The sequence below is a fragment of the Equus caballus genome, chromosome 10 (assembly GCF_041296265.1).
Source record: "Equus caballus isolate H_3958 breed thoroughbred chromosome 10, TB-T2T, whole genome shotgun sequence".
In the NCBI taxonomy this organism is placed as follows: domain Eukaryota; kingdom Metazoa; phylum Chordata; class Mammalia; order Perissodactyla; family Equidae; genus Equus; species Equus caballus.
Window position 1 is genome coordinate 15,877,893 of NC_091693.1, and position 17,151 is coordinate 15,895,043.

Genomic DNA, 17,151 nt, shown 5'->3' on the forward strand with positions numbered 1-17,151 from the left:
GGGCATGATGGGTAATGAACAGGGGGCCCAGGGCTTGAGGGAATCAGTAGACTCGAGGTCAAGATGGGTTACGGACAAAAACAAAAGGGCCAAAGATATGAAGAAAATAACCAAGAGAAGGGATAAGGAGCAAAAATGCATAAACATAGTGATGAGGAATGGAAGGCGTAGGAGAGGAGTCCAGGGATGGTGGTGTATGAAAAGGAATCAGCGCAAACAGCACTCTAATGGGTAAGGGACGGAAATAAACGAAACGAAGATAGAAATGGCAGTAATTAAGTACGAGGGCTCAGCTTTAATGGAGAAATGGCAAGCAAAAATAGGCCAACGTCAAAATTAGGAATGATGCTGTCATAGGAGCTCAGGGCAGGATGGGTAATAGGTCTGAATGATGAGCCAAAGGCAGAGGGATGAATAAGGGAGAAACAGGGGCCGCAGGCATGACGGGTAATGGACCCAAAACACGATGGTTAATTAAGGAAGGGCTAGACGAATGATGGACGTGAAGAGGCAGAAAGGGGCTAAAGGCGGTGCAGGCAACGAAGCTGAAATGAATGGGCAGAGGCATGCTGGGTAATGGGACAGGAATGAATGGGCCCAGGAGAGAAGCCTTAGCGACGCGAGGGGGCGGGAGCAGAGGGCAGAGGCATGATGGGTAACGAAAGGGGTGGGCCTACGGCAACCGCCGCGCTGAACAAGTAAGCAGCATTGTGGGTAACAAAAAGCAGGACAGGGTTCACATAACCGATTAGAATTCTCCCAAGGCACTGTGGGAAGGGCCAGCACTTCCGGTTTTCGGTCGCCCACTCCGGACTAGGGGCCTGCCCCACTGCCGCGGTGCCTGGTGGGACTCGAGGCCTGACCTTGCTGCCTAGCAGCCTCTGCCGTGCAACCTACCTTTATCTGTGTCCCTCGACCCTGGCACGTTAGCCAATGAGCGGACGAGGCTGATTACGTCATCAGGGTGGGACCCTGTACCTGCCGGAGCCAATCAGGATTGTGCAAGGGCCAAAACCGACCACTTAACATGGCAACTTCGCCGCGGGGCGGAGTCGAAGGCGGGGGGGCCTTCTGGAAAGGGGCGGAGACGATGAGGCAGTGGGCGTTGCAAAGTGCGAAGCACAGACCAGTGGCGGGCGAGCACCGGGACCCGCGGCGTCTTGAGCCAATAGGTACGGGTGATGCGAGCCAACGGAAAGAGCGGGTAGGTGTGCCTTGACCGGCGTATGAGTGGGAACCAATAGAAAAGGCTGTTCCAAAGAAGTGGGTGGGACCCTCATGCAAGACACCAATAGTAAAGGCAGGCCCTGAAGCCGGTGGGCGGAGCCCAGGCCTTGCTGAGCCAATGGGACAGGCGGGGCGGGGCGATGGTGGCGGCGGCGGCAGCAGCGGGTTCGGTTGCGCGTGGCGCACGGGGTGGGAGCGGAGCCCAGGCCGGGAGCAGGCGCTGCAGCCAGTGAGACCGGGGCCCGGAGCAGGGTGGGGGTTGCCGGGGGACTCGGCCTGGGGTGCGCCGGCCTGACCTCCGCCCTCTGACCTTTCCCCTTGCAGGCGACCATGGGGAACGTGTTGGCCGCTAGCTCTCCGCCCGCGGGGCCGCCGCCGCCGCCCGCGCCCGCCCTCGTGGGACTGCCGCCGCCGCCGCCCTCTCCTCCCGGCTTCACGCTGCCGCAGCTCGGGGGCGGCCTGGGCGCTGGGGCCGGCGCGGGTCGAGGCTCGGAGCGGACGCCGGGGGCTGCGGCCGCCAGCGGCGCAGGGAGCGCGGACGATGGGGCCTGCGGCTGCCTGCCGAACCCGGGCACGTTCGAGGAGTGCCACCGGAAGTGCAAGGGTGAGGGGCGAGGGACCCGGCGGGGCGCGCTGGCCCGGATCTCGGGGGACAGGGAAGCACACTGAGGACCTTGGGAACGGGCACGGGCTCCTGGAGTCGTGAAACAGCGTAGGGGTTGACGTTGGGATCGGATGGGGGAAAGTTGGCCTAGGGGCTCAGAATGATGGCACCGAACGGTGGAACCTCGGGGTGGAATGCCACAGCGGTGAGAAGAGCCTTAGGGACCTCAGGAGGCCCGGGGATCAGCCAAGCCAGCCTCCTCGCGATCGGGAAGGAAACTGAGGCCCAAGGTCATAGTGTCTTCAAGAGTCCTGTGTGGGTGGACCCAAGGTTTCTGGATCCTGGGTTGGACTAATTGTGATAGCAGAAATCGTGGAGACTTACTGAGCACTATTCTGGCATTCAGTGGATGTTAACTCGTTAAATGTTTGCAGTTTTTCCACGTGGTGATAGTCACACCTTACACGTGACAAGCTTGACATAGATAGGGAGACTTGTGTACAGTCACAGGGAGAGTAGATGGAGGCAGTGGGATTGGGATGCAGAAAAAAGCCCTGGTACTGACCGTGTCTACTGGTTAGGGTTCTTTGTATGGTGTTCTGCTTGTGCGGCTGTGGAGAAAGGAGAGCTGAGAGGGTAGGGAAGGAAGAGAGGAGAGTTGGCTGTGTGTGTGTGTGTGTGTGTGTGTGTGTGTGTGGAGAGTGACAGCGTTTCTCCTCCTCAGAGCTGTTTCCCATTCAGATGGAAGGTGTCAAGCTCACGGTCAACAAAGGGTTGAGTAACCACTTCCAGGTGAGCCTTGCTGGTGCCCTTGCCCTCCAGAGTCATGCCAGCCATCCCCCTGAATCGGCACGCACAGCCCCTCCTCCTCCGCAAATGGCTGGGCTCCATGGGACATGAAAAGGCTCAGAGACGCAGCTAGACCGACTCCTCACTGGGGGCCAGGGTAGCATTTGGGGACCCAGAGTCCAGAGATGCCCGTCCCCCGTGATGTCCAGGCAGGAGTAGGGCCAGGTTTGCAGCTCCGCCCCCAGCACATCTTTTCTCTGAGGGTCATCTACTCAGGCCACACCACCCCGTCTTCACCCCCTGCCCAGCCCAGAGACGCCTGGCTTTTGCTCCCTGATCGGGGAGCCAGGCTGGCAGGTGTCCGCATCCCAAGCTGGGGGGTAGCTGTGCTGGGGTGGACTCAGCGGGGTGTATTGGGGTCCCCACAGCCCTCGCTCTTCTCCAGGTGAACCACACAGTCGCCCTCAGCACAATTGGGGAGTCCAACTACCACTTCGGGGTCACGTACGTGGGGACAAAGCAGCTGAGTCCCACTGAGGTGAGGCGCCTATTGTCATTCATCGGTGTCTCTTCTTTCTAACACGTGTGGAGCCGGACGCCAGGAGAACAAGGCTCCAACAGTAGAGGGCCAGGCTGCTGAGGGAGCTGAGGGTGTCGAGGGGTGGGGACCCTGTGTCCAAGGTGCATTGGGACGGGGTCATTCCTTCCTCCTGCTCCCCTGCTGTCTGCCCAGCCCTGTGCTGGGTGAGGCTGGGGACGCTGGGGTGACCACCAGACAGTGATGACTAGAGGGTCAGGGCTGGGCTGTAGATCCTGGGGGGTTCCATGCCGAAGTCGGCATTGGGACGTTCTCTAGGGGGCGCTGGAGCGCCACAGGAAGAGGGGACCAAGGGAGAGACTGTCATATGTGCGCTTGAGAGGGGGCCTCAGGCTGTTGCAGAGGCTGGGTCAGCCGGGTAGGGGCAGAACCTCAGGTCTGGAGGGCGGCTGGGGCGGGACGCAGTGGAGTTGGGGCTGAATTGGGTCTCTGCTTATAGAGACTGGACGTTTCTGTTGAAGAAATTGATTTATTCAACACACCTTCTTTGTCCCCGTGCTGAGCCCAGCCGTGTGCCACATGGTGCTGGGACACAGCTTTGACTGACATGACCATGGGGCACAGGGTCTAGAGGGGAGAAGGAACAGTCCTGTCCCCGGCCATTTACAACCCAGGCTGGGCAGAAGTGAAATGGGGGCACCCAAAGGCCGTGGGAGCCCAGAGGGGAACCTAACTCAGCCTAGGTGGCCAGGGGGCTTCCTGGAGGAGGGGACCTCAGGCTGAGGCTTTCTGACCTAGGCCCATCGCCCATGAACTTAGACGTAATGCTAGACGTCGGCCCCTGACCTGGCCCTCTGCCCACAGGCGTTCCCCGTGCTGGTGGGGGACATGGACAACAGCGGCAGCCTCAATGCTCAGGTCATTCACCAGCTGGGCCCCGGGCTCAGGTCCAAGATGGCCATCCAGGTGAGTGGGCGCCGAGTCGGCTGTCCCCCAGCCCCCCGAGCCCAGGCTGGCCTCACACCCTGCTCCCCACAGACGCAGCAGTCGAAGTTCGTGAACTGGCAGGTGGATGGGGAGTACCGGGGCTCCGACTTCACGGCCGCCGTCACCCTGGGGAACCCGGACGTGCTGGTGGGGTCAGGTAAGAGGGCAGGGCCGGAGGTTGGTCACCTGGCCGTCCCAGCTGTCCACGCACATCCGCTCCTTCCCGGGACCCCTGTTCTGTCTGAGAAGGGTCAGGCCAGGAACGGTTTCGAAACATCAGGCAACATGACATCATGAACAAGAAAGAGGTTCAGGTGCCAACTGTGCCGCTGGCTGCCCTTCCATGGAGGCGACTTCCACTCCTCCAGAGCCTCTGTTTCCTCGTTTGTAACCTGGGCTCCCTCACAGGGCTGTGGTGGAGGTGGTGGACCTTTGTGTGTGGAAAAGCGTGCAGTTGCAGGGGCGGGCCCCGTTTCCCAGGCACGTGTGAGCTGTGGTCCTTCACGGCCCCTCCAGGCCCTACACGATGGCCCCCCTTTGAGAGCCACTGGTCCTGAGCTGGCCCAGCTTTAGGGAGGCCCTGGGCCTGGGGGAGCCGGGGCTGGATGTGAGCAGAAGGAAGACCAGAGCTGGGCGTGGAGCTGGAGGTACGGGAAGGGGGAGGGGTTCCCCACAAAGGCCTCAAGGAAGCAGCAAGCTGGGCCACTCTGGAGGGTGAGCATCCTGGGCCCAGGCCTGGGGGGTGCTCATGGAGCAGAAAGCGTGGGCTGTGGCATGGAGACGAGCCAGCATTCTCAGAGCCTGCATGTGGGGACCTGGAGAGAGACTTGAGCAGTAGGGACCATGCTCTGACTGGGTCCTCACAGCCTCCTAGTGGCCGCTCTGTCTGCTGGCCCCTTACAGGGGGATCAGGGTGGGGACTGCAGTGTCCCATGGTGGTGGTGGCTCTGACCAGGGTCGTGCTGCAGAGAAGGACCCAAATCCAGGAAATACACAGGGGCAAATATTGAGTTGGGCTGCCTGAGCAGAGGGAAGGTCCCCGGGGTACAGGGACAGTGTGTGCAGGCCTGATGGCAGAGAGAGAGAGGGAGAGAGAAAGCTCTGCTCCTGCAGCCCGCAGGGAACAGCCGGGTGTGTTCAGGGAGGAGGAAGTGGTTCTATCTGGAATCCCGGACCAGCCACCCGGGGCCTCTGGGGCACTGGGGAGCCATGGATGGTTCTGATCAGAGGAGAACAGGGGCAGGTGTATGCTGAAACCACATCCCTGTGTGCTTCAGCTGAAGTTGCTGGGTGAGGGTGGGACTGGGGCAGGAGAGCAGGGAGGAGGGTAGGGCTGGGGGAGCAGGGGCAAGGCCAGGACGGAGACCTCTACAGGGCGAATCCCAGTGGTCACTGAGCGCCAGCTATGTGCTCCACACGCTCTGGATGCTGTGCCCACATCTCCTCCTTCGTGGTCCTCACAGCCTCGAGAGGCGGTCTTTTGCAGAGATGTGACAGCACTGGCCCGCGGTTACTCCCCGGGCCTGGGCTGTGGCTGGGGTTTGAATGGCCGCAGGATTTTTCTTGCCCTGTCTCCCCTCCTGCCTCGACCTCCCTCCATCAGCCTCCTCTGTAATGATGGGAAATGAATGCTGGCCACACGGGGATGTGCAGAGCACGTGAGGATCCCGGGGCGGAGAGGCTGACCTGAGAGCCCTGGGAAATGCTCAAGACAGGAGCAGGGGCGGGGCCTGAGGGCAGCCCAGAGCCTGCAGCAGGGTTGAGCCTGGAAGGCTGCTGGGAGCAGGGGTCTGCTGGACAGAAACCACGTGGCCCAGGAACGTCCCGCCCTCTCGCCCGCAGGGATCCTCGTGGCGCACTACCTGCAGAGCATCACGCCGTGTCTGGCTCTGGGTGGAGAGCTGGTCTACCACCGGCGGCCCGGGGAGGAGGGCACCGTCATGTCTCTAGCTGGGAAATACACATGTGAGCCGGGGCTGGGGCCCGAGTCAGGGCTGGGACCAGAACCCTGGGTCTGAGGGAAGAGGAGCTGGGGGCCTGGACTGTTAGGTCTGAGGGAGGAGGGGCTGGGGACCTGGACTCCTGGGTCTGAGGGAGGAGGGGCTGGAGCCCGGACCCCCGGGTCTGAGGGAGGAGGGGCTGGGGCCCGGACCCCTGGGTCTGTGGGAAGAGGGGGAATCTGGTTCCCAGAGGCCAACGTCCCCTTGGTGACCTGCTCCCACCCCCACCCTGCTCCCTCACAGTGAATAACTGGTTGGCGACCGTCACGCTGGGCCAGGCGGGCATGCACGCCACATACTACCACAAAGCCAGTGACCAGGTGAGCTAGTCCGGCCGGGCCACGAGGACACACGTCCTGGGCCTGGTGGCCCCGGGCGTGCAGCCAGGAAGCTGACTCTGCCGCCCGGCCCCTCCAGCTGCAGGTAGGCGTGGAGTTTGAGGCCAGCACGAGGATGCAGGACACGAGTGTCTCCTTCGGGTACCAGCTGGACCTGCCCAAGGCCCACCTGCTCTTCAAAGGTACAGGCCTCAGTCCCATTGCGGACAGCGGGCGAGAGGGGACTCAGCTCTGAGTGGGGTACAGGCCACAGGGGACAGTAGAGGGCGGCAGGCTGGGACTGTGGGGGGCTTGCAGACCCTGGGACGCGCTTTTTAGAAGGTGGGTGATGGGCCCCGAGCTTTGCCCCCTCCTCACCCCTCCTGCCCCACCAGCAGCCCCTCCCCTCCCTGCCCTCAGCCTCTCTTGCCTGTGTCCTAAGTGGAGGGCAACTTGGAGCCCATCTACCCCATCTCGCGTTAGTGCGAACTGAGGCTCCTGGAGGTTGTGCGGTCACGGCGAGATCCAGAACCTTCTCCCAGGCTGACTGGCTCTAGTCTTCGGCCTTCAGTTGCTTCTGGGACCTCCGTGGTCCTCAGTTTGGAGGTGTGAAGACCACCCAGAAGGCCGCTTTGGTCAGCTGGGCTGGGCTTCTGAAGATGGTCATGGGGCCCAGGGGCTCTGCCTCTCGGGCCTGCCTGCCACCTCTGGAACCCTGGCTGTGCCCTCAGCTTCGTATCTGAGGGTTTGGGGTCTAGGTTGACTGCTGCTCTGCCCCTGTGAAATGAATGGTCGCCCTTTTCCAGGGTGTGGGGACTACTTGGTGCACTCACACTTGTGGAAGGTTCTGGGCGCCAGAGGAGATTTCGGTCTTTAGTTTAGCAGATTATGAACAGCTGCTCTGTGCCCAGCCTTGTGCTCAGCAGGCTGGGGACAACGTGGAGACCCAGCCCTGTCCTCAGGGGGCTCACAGTGGAGGGGACAGGCTCCTTCCCAGGAATGATGACCTCGTGTGGACAGAGGGAAAATTGGGGAGCCATGGGGGCTGTAGGGCTTCCTGGAGGAGGAGGGTTCTGTGAGCTGAGAGCTGAGGGGGAGGAGGAGGAAGGAACCAGGTGCTCCCAGGGCTGGGGTACCTGGGGAGGGAAGAGGGTTCCGGGTGGCGGGAACAGCGTGGGCAGGGGGCTACAGGCAGGCAGTCTGGCTGGTGGTGTCTGAGGTGGCCTGGCAGGGCTCTCACCCCGGCCGTCCCCCCAGGCTCCGTGGACAGCAACTGGATCGTGGGCGCCACCCTGGAGAAGAAGCTGCCCCCGCTGCCCCTGACGCTGGCCCTCGGGGCCTTCCTGAACCACCGGAAAAACAAGTTCCAGTGCGGCTTCGGCCTCACCATCGGCTGAGCCCCCCACCTCGCCGCCACGCCCTTCCTCCTCCAGATCCCCCCCTCCCTTCCCTCCTCCTCAGGTCCGGGGGCAGCGGAAAGGAGGGGATCCGCCACCCCAGCAGCTGAGGGGGACTCTGGAACCGGCTCCAGGATCGGGAGCAGCAGGGGCCATGTGCCCAGGGGGCTGGGGTCCCGGAAGGGGCTCCAGAGTCGAGGACATGGGGTTCTGGGCACCAGGGGCAGAGGGGCCACAAACCTCAGGGAGGTGTTGGGGTGTCCCCGTCCCCCAAGGGCCCTGGGCCCGGCCCCGGGGGGCAGCAAGGAGAGGAGCTGCCAGCCCCGGTCACTCCGCCCGCCCGCCTTCCCTCCCCCCCTCCTCGGTAGAAATCATGTTTATAAGTTATGGAAGAACCCGGACGTTTTACAGAAAAAGACAAAAACAAGAACAAAAAATATACATAAAAAACCAAGTGAAGTGGGAGGCCTTGCTTTTCCTGCTGTTTCTGCGGCCTCCTGGGCCCTTTCCATCCGGCCGACGTTCCCACAGCGGCCGGTAGGGGGCGCGGCAGGGTCAGCGCAGAAGAATGACACCAACCACGGGGTTCTCAAGCCTGGCTGCTGCCTGGACCCCGCTCAGAGAGGGAAAGGGCCTGGCCCAGGATCACACAGCCCAGGACTGCACCTTAGAGGGGCATCACAGGCCTTCCCTCAGCAGGAGGGCAGGGTCTTGGGTCACTCGCCCCAGCTCGTCCTGCCAGAGTGGCTGCAGAGGACTTTGTCCCTGCCAGCTGTGGACACAGATGACGCTGTCTCTGAGTGCAGGGCTGGGGACACTGAGCTGGGACTCCGAGGTCTTCGCAGCTTCCTAAAGGAGCAGGGCATGATGGGGTGTGAGCACCTCTTCATGATGGGAAGGTCAGAGCTATCAGAAGCTTCCGGAAGAACTGAAGTACCTGGACAGGCTTCAGAATCAGTGGCTGTGTCTGAGGGGGAGAAGGGCCTGGGCTCCAGCACTCCTGGGCCTCGGGGGCCCGGCTGGGGTCTGACTCAGGTGGGGAGAGGGGTGGGGGCGGGGTGCCCGGTGTCTCAGGCCTCTGAAGCTGGAGGACGAGGAGCTGTCCCTTTGCCACCTGGGGCCCAGAGAAACCGACACCCCTGACCCTGCAGACAGGACCGGAAACCCCGTCTGCCCCTCCACATACACACACACACATGGTCAGGGAGGGAGGCGGCTGGACAGAGATGACCCTCCGTCACCCAGAGAGGCTGCTGCACCTGCTCTGCCAGCAGCTTGTGAGGCCAAAGCCGACAGCCTGGGCCGGGTGGCACTGGGGCCCCTCCTGGGTCCAGGTGTTCGGCCTCCCCTAACCCCGTGGCTCCGAGGTTCCCACACCCTGGAGGGACCAGGACAAATCCCACCTCCTCCGGTTGTCCCTGTGTGGCTTCACTGCCCACCTCAACTGTGAACCTCGGCTTTGTCATCTTGAAAGAGCTGGGATTCATGTCACAGGCTGCTGGGAAGGTGACAGTGTTTGAGCGCTCTGTGTGGCCCGTCAGAGCAGTCAGCTCTAATATGGGACCCACCGTGGGCCGGAGACTGTCCTCAGTACTTCCGGGGTATGGTAGTAGCTTGTTGCATCACCGAACAATGGTGTCAGTGCAGCCTACTTCCCAGTTTTGTGGATCAAGAAACGGGATGTACAGAGAGCTGGGTTATTCGCCCAAAGTCACACAGCTGGCAACCGGCAGAGCCCGGATTGTGTTGCTTGTGGGGCTCTGGAGAAGGGAGAGCTGGGAGGGTAGGGAAGGAATGGGTGAGAGTTGGGTGTGTGTGTATGCGTGTGCGCGCGCGCACGTGTGTGTGTGTGTGTGTGTGTGTGTGCAGGGAGACAGCGTTTCCCCTCCTCAGAGCTGTTTCTCATTCAGATGGAAGGTGTCAAGGTCAGGGTCAACAGGGTTGAGTAACCACTTCCAGGTGAGCCTTGCTGGTGCCCTTGCCCTCCAGAATCATCCCAGCCAGCCCCCTGAATCGGCACGCACAGCCCCTCCTCCTCCCCAAATGGCTGGGCTCCATGGGACATGAAAAGGCTCAGAGACGCAGCTAGACCGACTCCTCACTGGGGGCCACGGTAGCATTTGGGGACCCAGAGTCCACAGACGCCCGTCCCCCCTTGATGTCCAGGCAGGAGTAGGGCCAGGTTTGCAGCTCCGCCCCCAGCACATCTTTTCTCTGAGGGTCATCTACTCAGGCCACACCACCCCGTCTTCACCCCCTGCCCAGCCCAGAGACGCCTGGCTTTTGCTCCCTGATCGGGGAGCCAGGCTGGCAGGTGTCCGCATCCCAAGCTGGGGGGTAGCTGTGCTGGGGTGGACTCAGCGGGGTGTATTGGGGTCCCCACAGCCCTCGCTCTTCTCCAGGTGAACCACACAGTCGCCCTCAGCACAATTGGGGAGTCCAACTACCACTTCGGGGTCACGTACGTGGGGACAAAGCAGCTGAGTCCCACTGAGGTGAGGCGCCTATTGTCATTCATCGGTGTCTCTTCTTTCTAACACGTGTGGAGCCGGACGCCAGGAGAACAAGGCTCCAACAGTAGAGGGCCAGGCTGCTGAGGGAGCTGAGGGTGTCGAGGGGTGGGGACCCTGTGTCCAAGGTGCATTGGGACGGGGTCATTCCTTCCTCCTGCTCCCCTGCTGTCTGCCCAGCCCTGTGCTGGGTGAGGCTGGGGACGCTGGGGTGACCACCAGACAGTGATGACTAGAGGGTCAGGGCTGGGCTGTAGATCCTGGGGGGTTCCATGCCGAAGTCGGCATTGGGACGTTCTCTAGGGGGCGCTGGAGCGCCACAGGAAGAGGGGACCAAGGGAGAGACTGTCATATGTGCGCTTGAGAGGGGGCCTCAGGCTGTTGCAGAGGCTGGGTCAGCCGGGTAGGGGCAGAACCTCAGGTCTGGAGGGCGGCTGGGGCGGGACGCAGTGGAGTTGGGGCTGAATTGGGTCTCTGCTTATAGAGACTGGACGTTTCTGTTGAAGAAATTGATTTATTCAACACACCTTCTTTGTCCCCGTGCTGAGCCCAGCCGTGTGCCACATGGTGCTGGGACACAGCTTTGACTGACATGACCATGGGGCACAGGGTCTAGAGGGGAGAAGGAACAGTCCTGTCCCCGGCCATTTACAACCCAGGCTGGGCAGAAGTGAAATGGGGGCACCCAAAGGCCGTGGGAGCCCAGAGGGGAACCTAACTCAGCCTAGGTGGCCAGGGGGCTTCCTGGAGGAGGGGACCTCAGGCTGAGGCTTTCTGACCTAGGCCCATCGCCCATGAACTTAGACGTAATGCTAGACGTCGGCCCCTGACCTGGCCCTCTGCCCACAGGCGTTCCCCGTGCTGGTGGGGGACATGGACAACAGCGGCAGCCTCAATGCTCAGGTCATTCACCAGCTGGGCCCCGGGCTCAGGTCCAAGATGGCCATCCAGGTGAGTGGGCGCCGAGTCGGCTGTCCCCCAGCCCCCCGAGCCCAGGCTGGCCTCACACCCTGCTCCCCACAGACGCAGCAGTCGAAGTTCGTGAACTGGCAGGTGGATGGGGAGTACCGGGGCTCCGACTTCACGGCCGCCGTCACCCTGGGGAACCCGGACGTGCTGGTGGGGTCAGGTAAGAGGGCAGGGCCGGAGGTTGGTCACCTGGCCGTCCCAGCTGTCCACGCACATCCGCTCCTTCCCGGGACCCCTGTTCTCCCGTCTGAGAAGGGTCAGGGCAGGAGCGCTTTCGAAATTTCAGGCAACGTGACATCGTGGGCGAGAAAGAGCCACCAGTGACACTTTTGCCCTCAATTCTCACAAGGTCTCTTCTTCCCTCAGACACTCATCATACAGGGCCCTCTGGGCTGGGTCAGTGCTGAGGACAGAAGAAGGTCAGCAGCAACAGCTGGGCCTTGGGACCCCCGTGGCTCCACCCCCCTGAGCCTTGGTTTCCACATGTGTCACATGTCACAGCAGCAGTGAACATGTCTTGGTGCAGGCCACAGTGGCAAAGCCCATCTTTGGCCCTCAGTGCGGGGCCAGAAGCAAATGACAGTCCCTGTGTGTCAGATCCCTGTGCCCCTACAGTGGATGGGAGTCGGTGTGTTCATGGCCCCTTTTCACGTATGAGGGAGCCAGGCCCAGGGGTGACGTGAGTCCCCCAGGATCCCACGGCAGAAAGCACAGGACCTGGAATTTGCCTTTTGGCCTGTCTCGAGAGCCCGGGTTCTCCTGGTGGCCTCCCTGTGGCCTCAGCTCCTGCTATGGAGCCTCTGCTCCCTTCTGAGCATCTGGGCGGGCTGTTCTGGGACCCAGCAGTGACTGAGATGACCCCTTCCTCCCCCACAGAACTCGCAGGCTGGGGGATGACATTGGCCTTTGAACAGAGCCTCACACAGGGACATCATTCCTGGGGTGAGGAAGCCAGCCCAGGAAAGGGTCAGGGCTGGGAGAGCTTCTCTCAGGGGAGCACGTCCCTCCTGAAGTGACAGGGATGGCTTCTCTCAAACGGGGGTTGAGGTCTAGTCTAGGTGAAGGTGGAGAGGGCACCACGTGGGCAAAGGCCCCCCAGAGGCCCCCGGAGCCCGGGATGTGCAGGGGAAGGGGCGTCCTATCCACTGGGGCCAAGAACAGCCTTTCTCTGGTGGTGCCCCACCTGAGCACCCACCCTGGGTGGCTGCCGTTCCTGCTCCAGGGACGTCCCCAGGGAATCCTGATGGGGTCAGCTGAGCAGGGGAATGGCCAGGGTTGGCTGACCTCACCTCCCTCTCTCCCTCACCCATTCTTATCTCCTGCTCTTTGCCCTTGCTGGAGGTCTCGTCTTTGCTTGCACAGACCTCTACTCACTGTGTTTCCTGCTATTAGGGAATACATTCTTCATGACCCCTCCAGACACTACAGAATGGCCCCCGATTGAGAACTGCTGGTCCTGTCTGAGCCCAGCCTCGGGGAGCTGACAGGCCTGGGGGAGCCAGGTCTAGATGTGAGCAGGAGGAACAGCAGAGAAAATCAGTGGGAGATGTTCCCCAAAAAGGCCTGTGAGGGGCAAGTCTGAGTGGTGAGCTGGGCAGCTCTGGAGGATGAACATCCTGGGCCAGGAACCTTGGGAATGTGCTAGGGGAGCAGAGAGGATGGGGTGTGGTGTGGGGACGAGCCAGAATCCTTCCTTACTCACCAGGTAAGGTTGTTGGGAACCCTATAAGTGAGGTACCAGGAGAATTTCAAGTGGTTTTATTCCATAAAGTCAACCATGGCTCCTAAAAGCTGTCTGGTCATATCTGAGTCTATGCCTGTTTCTCTCAACTATGACATTCCAGTCAAAGCCTTGGTAACATAACCAATATTTCCAATTGTGTCCTATTATAAGGAGGACAGGTTCTTATTGGACTTACGCAAATAACTGTTGCCATGAAAATAAGAACAGTCACGTATCAGGAGGTTCCAAATTCTGGAGGCATCAGGTAGGGAGAAAAAAACAACTGTTTCAATTCTACTTACAAAGGCTTAATTTACTTAATTGCTATAAGTCATAGTTTGCTTAAGAGAAGAGAGGAAAGGGTTTCCTCAAATCTGGAAAAACAAAATAAAAAAATCAGCAGTATTTCAAACAAGAAGTCATAAAAGTTATACTCATCCTCATCAATTCTCTCACTCCCATGGAATCAATTTTGATCTTGATATTCTGTTACCAGTTTTATGGAGCCATCATTTTCTCCATTAGAGTTCTGGAATTTCTTTCCCAGCTCAGTTTTATAATGTGAAAGTTTTTCAGAAAACTATATTCTATAGCAGGTGTCAGAGGACTTCCCATGAATCTCTCTGAAGATGAAACATATTTTCAAAAGCATCAGAGTAAAACAATAACTGTCTGTGAATGATAAAAGATTTAAAAATGGCAGTTGACAAAGGTATTTCATTGTTTCTGTGACATAACATTTTAAAATATCTAGAATTCTGACTTACAACCAGGACAGATCAGAACTTTAGGAATGTTATATCATTTTAAAAAACGCTTATATTAATAACATTCACCCACACAATATAACCTAAGAAGGTTTATTATTTTTGTGACAATGCTTCTCAGGTAATTTACCATGCCAAATGAGCCTAACTAGCTTAATATCTCCTTTTTTATACAAAGAGAGAACAAATTCTTTGAGAAGTCACAGGGATACATTGGAATTCTCAAAGTTACTTCCAAGTCAAAGACAGAATTTATTTAGGATTTGAACTTTTGGAAAGTGTCAAGAATATCAAAAGATTTTAAAACACTTGGTCAAATAGGATGATAGCTCTCTGTGGAGCAAAGCTTAGTTATCCATTTAACTAAAGTGATGAGAGAAGATGTTAAAAGCAAACATACACAGTTAAATAGTTAAAAAACATTCATAGACCTGCACCTTTCTGAACACAGAAAATTTTTTGACAGAACATAGGTTTTGTATCCTTTACACAGTCTTACTCATAGGTAAAGAAAAACCATTTATAATCTCTTTATCAAGAGTAGACTAAAAGTTCAGAAATTTATCTTTTTAAGAGAAAGAAAAACAAATTTTGATTTTCATACCAGCTTACTTTTGATATGAAAACTTATTCCTTTAATTGAATTTGTTTTCATCTTCACCCACATGCCTATCCACAAAGTTCTTTTTTCAGGGTTCTTCCACAAACCTTCTCTAACTTTCATTTAAATGCAGAATTCATTCTGTGTCTTCTTTCCTTCCCTGTACTGTAGGACAAATTTATCTTTCTTAACCAAACAAAGATATCTCCATTCCTTAAATCCTCTTTACTGAAAACACACATCTTACTTTCCTTAATTTTTCATATTGGCATCCTGTGGATTGGCAGATCCATAAATACTGTCTAGAAACACGTGATTTCTCAAAGAAAGTTTGTCAACATGGCACAAAACGTGTTTATCAATAAACCCAAGTATTTTTCCAGTTTCTCTGTAAGAAGATGCCAAAGGTAGATAACCTATGTTTATTAATTAATATCTAATATCTAATATCTTGTGTGGAAATGTCCTAGATACTCAGTAAATCTTACAGTTTAACTTAATTTGGCAGAACCCTAAGCTTTCAAGTTACCGCAAAGCTTTTGAAGTTATTTTAAGTACGTACCCCATAACACGTAATTATTGTTAAGAAGTTCACCCAACACTGTTATCTTTTCCACATCTCTTTAGTTCACTTATTCCCAATAATTATTTAGATTGCCTACAAGACTTCATGAGACATTAGACAAAATTAGCTATCGTTCTAAGATATTATTTTTGCTAACAAGTTTTATAACAGTGATAACATGAGCTTTTTCAACCAATAAACCACATAGAATAAGGGCTGCATGGCTGCATCATATGCGGTGTTGGTAACTCACATGCTGCATCGTATGCGGTGTTGGTAACTCACATTCCTATTTCAATCAAACCAACAAAATTAAATAAGCTTTCATTTACCAAAGATTACTTTATCTCATTTAACTTAAAAAACGTTTGAGTTACTTTCTACTACATTTACATAAGCATCTAACTGTAAACCAATTGAATTGAGCTCATTTAGAAATTATATCTGGGGGTAAAATGTCACATGTATATAAATAGACAAACGTACACAGAGACTCCACAGCTATTGTTTTAAAATTAGTGCCATGAATCAGGTACAGTAATACAAAGCTCACTAGTTATGAATCCCAGTTTTCTTTTAAGCTTTTTCTACTAATATTTGTGGGGAAGACACTTAAAATGGTAGATTTTGAGTGAGGGCACTAAATACATGGTTTTTGCTTTCTTTTTCCCTTTTTTTCCCCCTTCCGTCTTAGGAATTGGTGATTGGCTAGATAACAGTTCCCAGAGAGGTTACACGCCTTGTAAGATAGAGGACATGGGTGGAATCTGAACTGCCTCTACAGCTGCCTTTCCAGTTTTGCAAGGATTTGTAAAATAAAGACAGTTGTTCTTAATTCCTCAGAAATCGTCTTGTCACTCAAATGACATTACTGGTTGATCTACACGTCGAACTGCATCACCTCTAATTTGCTTCTTTCCCTCTGGGTGCTTAGTTTTATTTTAACTTAAGGAGGAACGTCTGAAAAATGCCTATCAGGCTCTGAATATGAGCTTCCAATTTGGCTGAATTTCTGACCCTAAGTTGCTAAATCCTTTTAAACGTAACGTCTTGTCAGGTTGTAGCCAGGATGAACAGTAAGTATACCTGGGAATGTTGACCGCTCCCTTAATTTCTCACCTAGAAGTTTCCCAGGAAATCTCTCCAAATCTCATTTTCTCTGGGAGGGGCTTCTTTTGGGCCCTCTTTCAAAGGTAGATCACGGGAGTGTTCATAAAGCCAGGACCTAATAGGCTTTTCTTTTAGGAACCTTTTATAAATTATTTTTTTTTCTTTTTGCAATGAAAGTTTCAATAAGATGACTTTGGGATTTTGAAGCTTTTGCTTTTAAGCATGCTTCTTAAATGATCTTATCTAATTGGAAACATTCCTTCTAAGGGCCAAGGTAATTCCCTTCAGGCTGAAGACAGGTTGAAAGGACCTTTAGCTGCAGATAGAGTGCAACCCACATTTCTGTCCGAGCATCTCTGACTGCAAACGGGTGCACCTGCATTTTTGTTCAACTGCATTTTGAGATCCTGACCTGATGATTATCCAGCCAAGCCCTCAGAGCCTGCAGCTCCTGGGTCATCGGGCCCAGCTGCTCCTCCACCTCTGACTTGTGGGCCTTCACCTCCTCCATGATGTCCTCCATCAGCACCCTGGGAGCGGAGAGGGCGGGAGCGTGTGCGCGGAGACAGGGAGAAAGACGGGGTGGGGGAGGGCAAGATGAGGACAGAGAGACCCAAAGGAGAGAAGGAAGGGGAGGGAAAGGCTGAGGGAAAGGCCAAGAGAAGGAGACAGAGACGGACAGAAGCTGAGATGAGAGGGAAGAGTGTGGGAGACTGAGCTCCATGATGGAGGGAGACACAGAGAGGAAGATGGCAGAGACGGGGAGAGCTGACAACAGTCAGAGAGAGGCAAGGCCGGGAGCTCCAATGGAGAAAGGAAGCAAGAAATGAAGAGAGACCCCTAAGAGCTGGTGATAGAGAAAGAAAGAAATAACAAATAACCCTGTAATGAACATCCTCACCCGTCTCCCCGTGTCTTTCTCCGGCCCCGGCATCGGAGCAGACTTGGGATCGCTGGGACACAGGACACACATACTTCACGTCACTAGAAACTGCCAGGCTGCTCTCCGTTGCAGTGACCCAGCCCGCAATCCTGAGGAGTGGAGGC

General features: G+C 56.2%; 2 protein-coding genes across 2 annotated transcripts; both read left to right on the plus strand.

Annotated features, from left to right (window-relative positions):
* Positions 1–1,299: 1,299 nt before the first annotated feature.
* On the plus strand, positions 1,300–8,318 carry TOMM40 (translocase of outer mitochondrial membrane 40). Its single transcript, XM_023649875.2, has 10 exons — positions 1,300–1,456; positions 1,552–1,831; positions 2,556–2,623; positions 3,066–3,158; positions 4,023–4,124; positions 4,197–4,302; positions 5,988–6,110; positions 6,389–6,465; positions 6,563–6,665; positions 7,720–8,318. The coding sequence occupies exons 1-10, from the start codon at positions 1,346–1,348 to the stop codon at positions 7,857–7,859; spliced, it is 1,203 nt and encodes a 400-aa protein (XP_023505643.1). The 5' UTR covers positions 1,300–1,345; the 3' UTR covers positions 7,860–8,318.
* A 1,320-nt stretch (positions 8,319–9,638) lies between these two features.
* Positions 9,639–15,840, plus strand: LOC100070639 (mitochondrial import receptor subunit TOM40 homolog). The gene is made up of 5 exons (XM_070223002.1): positions 9,639–9,818; positions 10,262–10,354; positions 11,219–11,320; positions 11,393–11,498; positions 15,689–15,840. The coding sequence occupies exons 1-5, from the start codon at positions 9,654–9,656 to the stop codon at positions 15,763–15,765; spliced, it is 543 nt and encodes a 180-aa protein (XP_070079103.1). The 5' UTR covers positions 9,639–9,653; the 3' UTR covers positions 15,766–15,840.
* Positions 15,841–17,151: the final 1,311 nt, after the last annotated feature.

Coding starts and splice junctions, on each gene's coding strand:
- TOMM40 (XM_023649875.2), top strand. CDS start 1,346: ATGGGACAGGCGGGGCGGGGCGATGGTGGCGGCGGCGGCAGCAGCGGG. Junction 2,624..3,065: donor GGTTGAGTAACCACTTCCAG/GTGAGCCTTGCT, acceptor GCTCTTCTCCAG/GTGAACCACACAGTCGCCCT. Junction 3,159..4,022: donor AGCAGCTGAGTCCCACTGAG/GTGAGGCGCCTA, acceptor CTCTGCCCACAG/GCGTTCCCCGTGCTGGTGGG.
- LOC100070639 (XM_070223002.1), top strand. CDS start 9,654: ATGGGTGAGAGTTGGGTGTGTGTGTATGCGTGTGCGCGCGCGCACGTG. Junction 10,355..11,218: donor AGCAGCTGAGTCCCACTGAG/GTGAGGCGCCTA, acceptor CTCTGCCCACAG/GCGTTCCCCGTGCTGGTGGG. Junction 11,321..11,392: donor GGTCCAAGATGGCCATCCAG/GTGAGTGGGCGC, acceptor TGCTCCCCACAG/ACGCAGCAGTCGAAGTTCGT.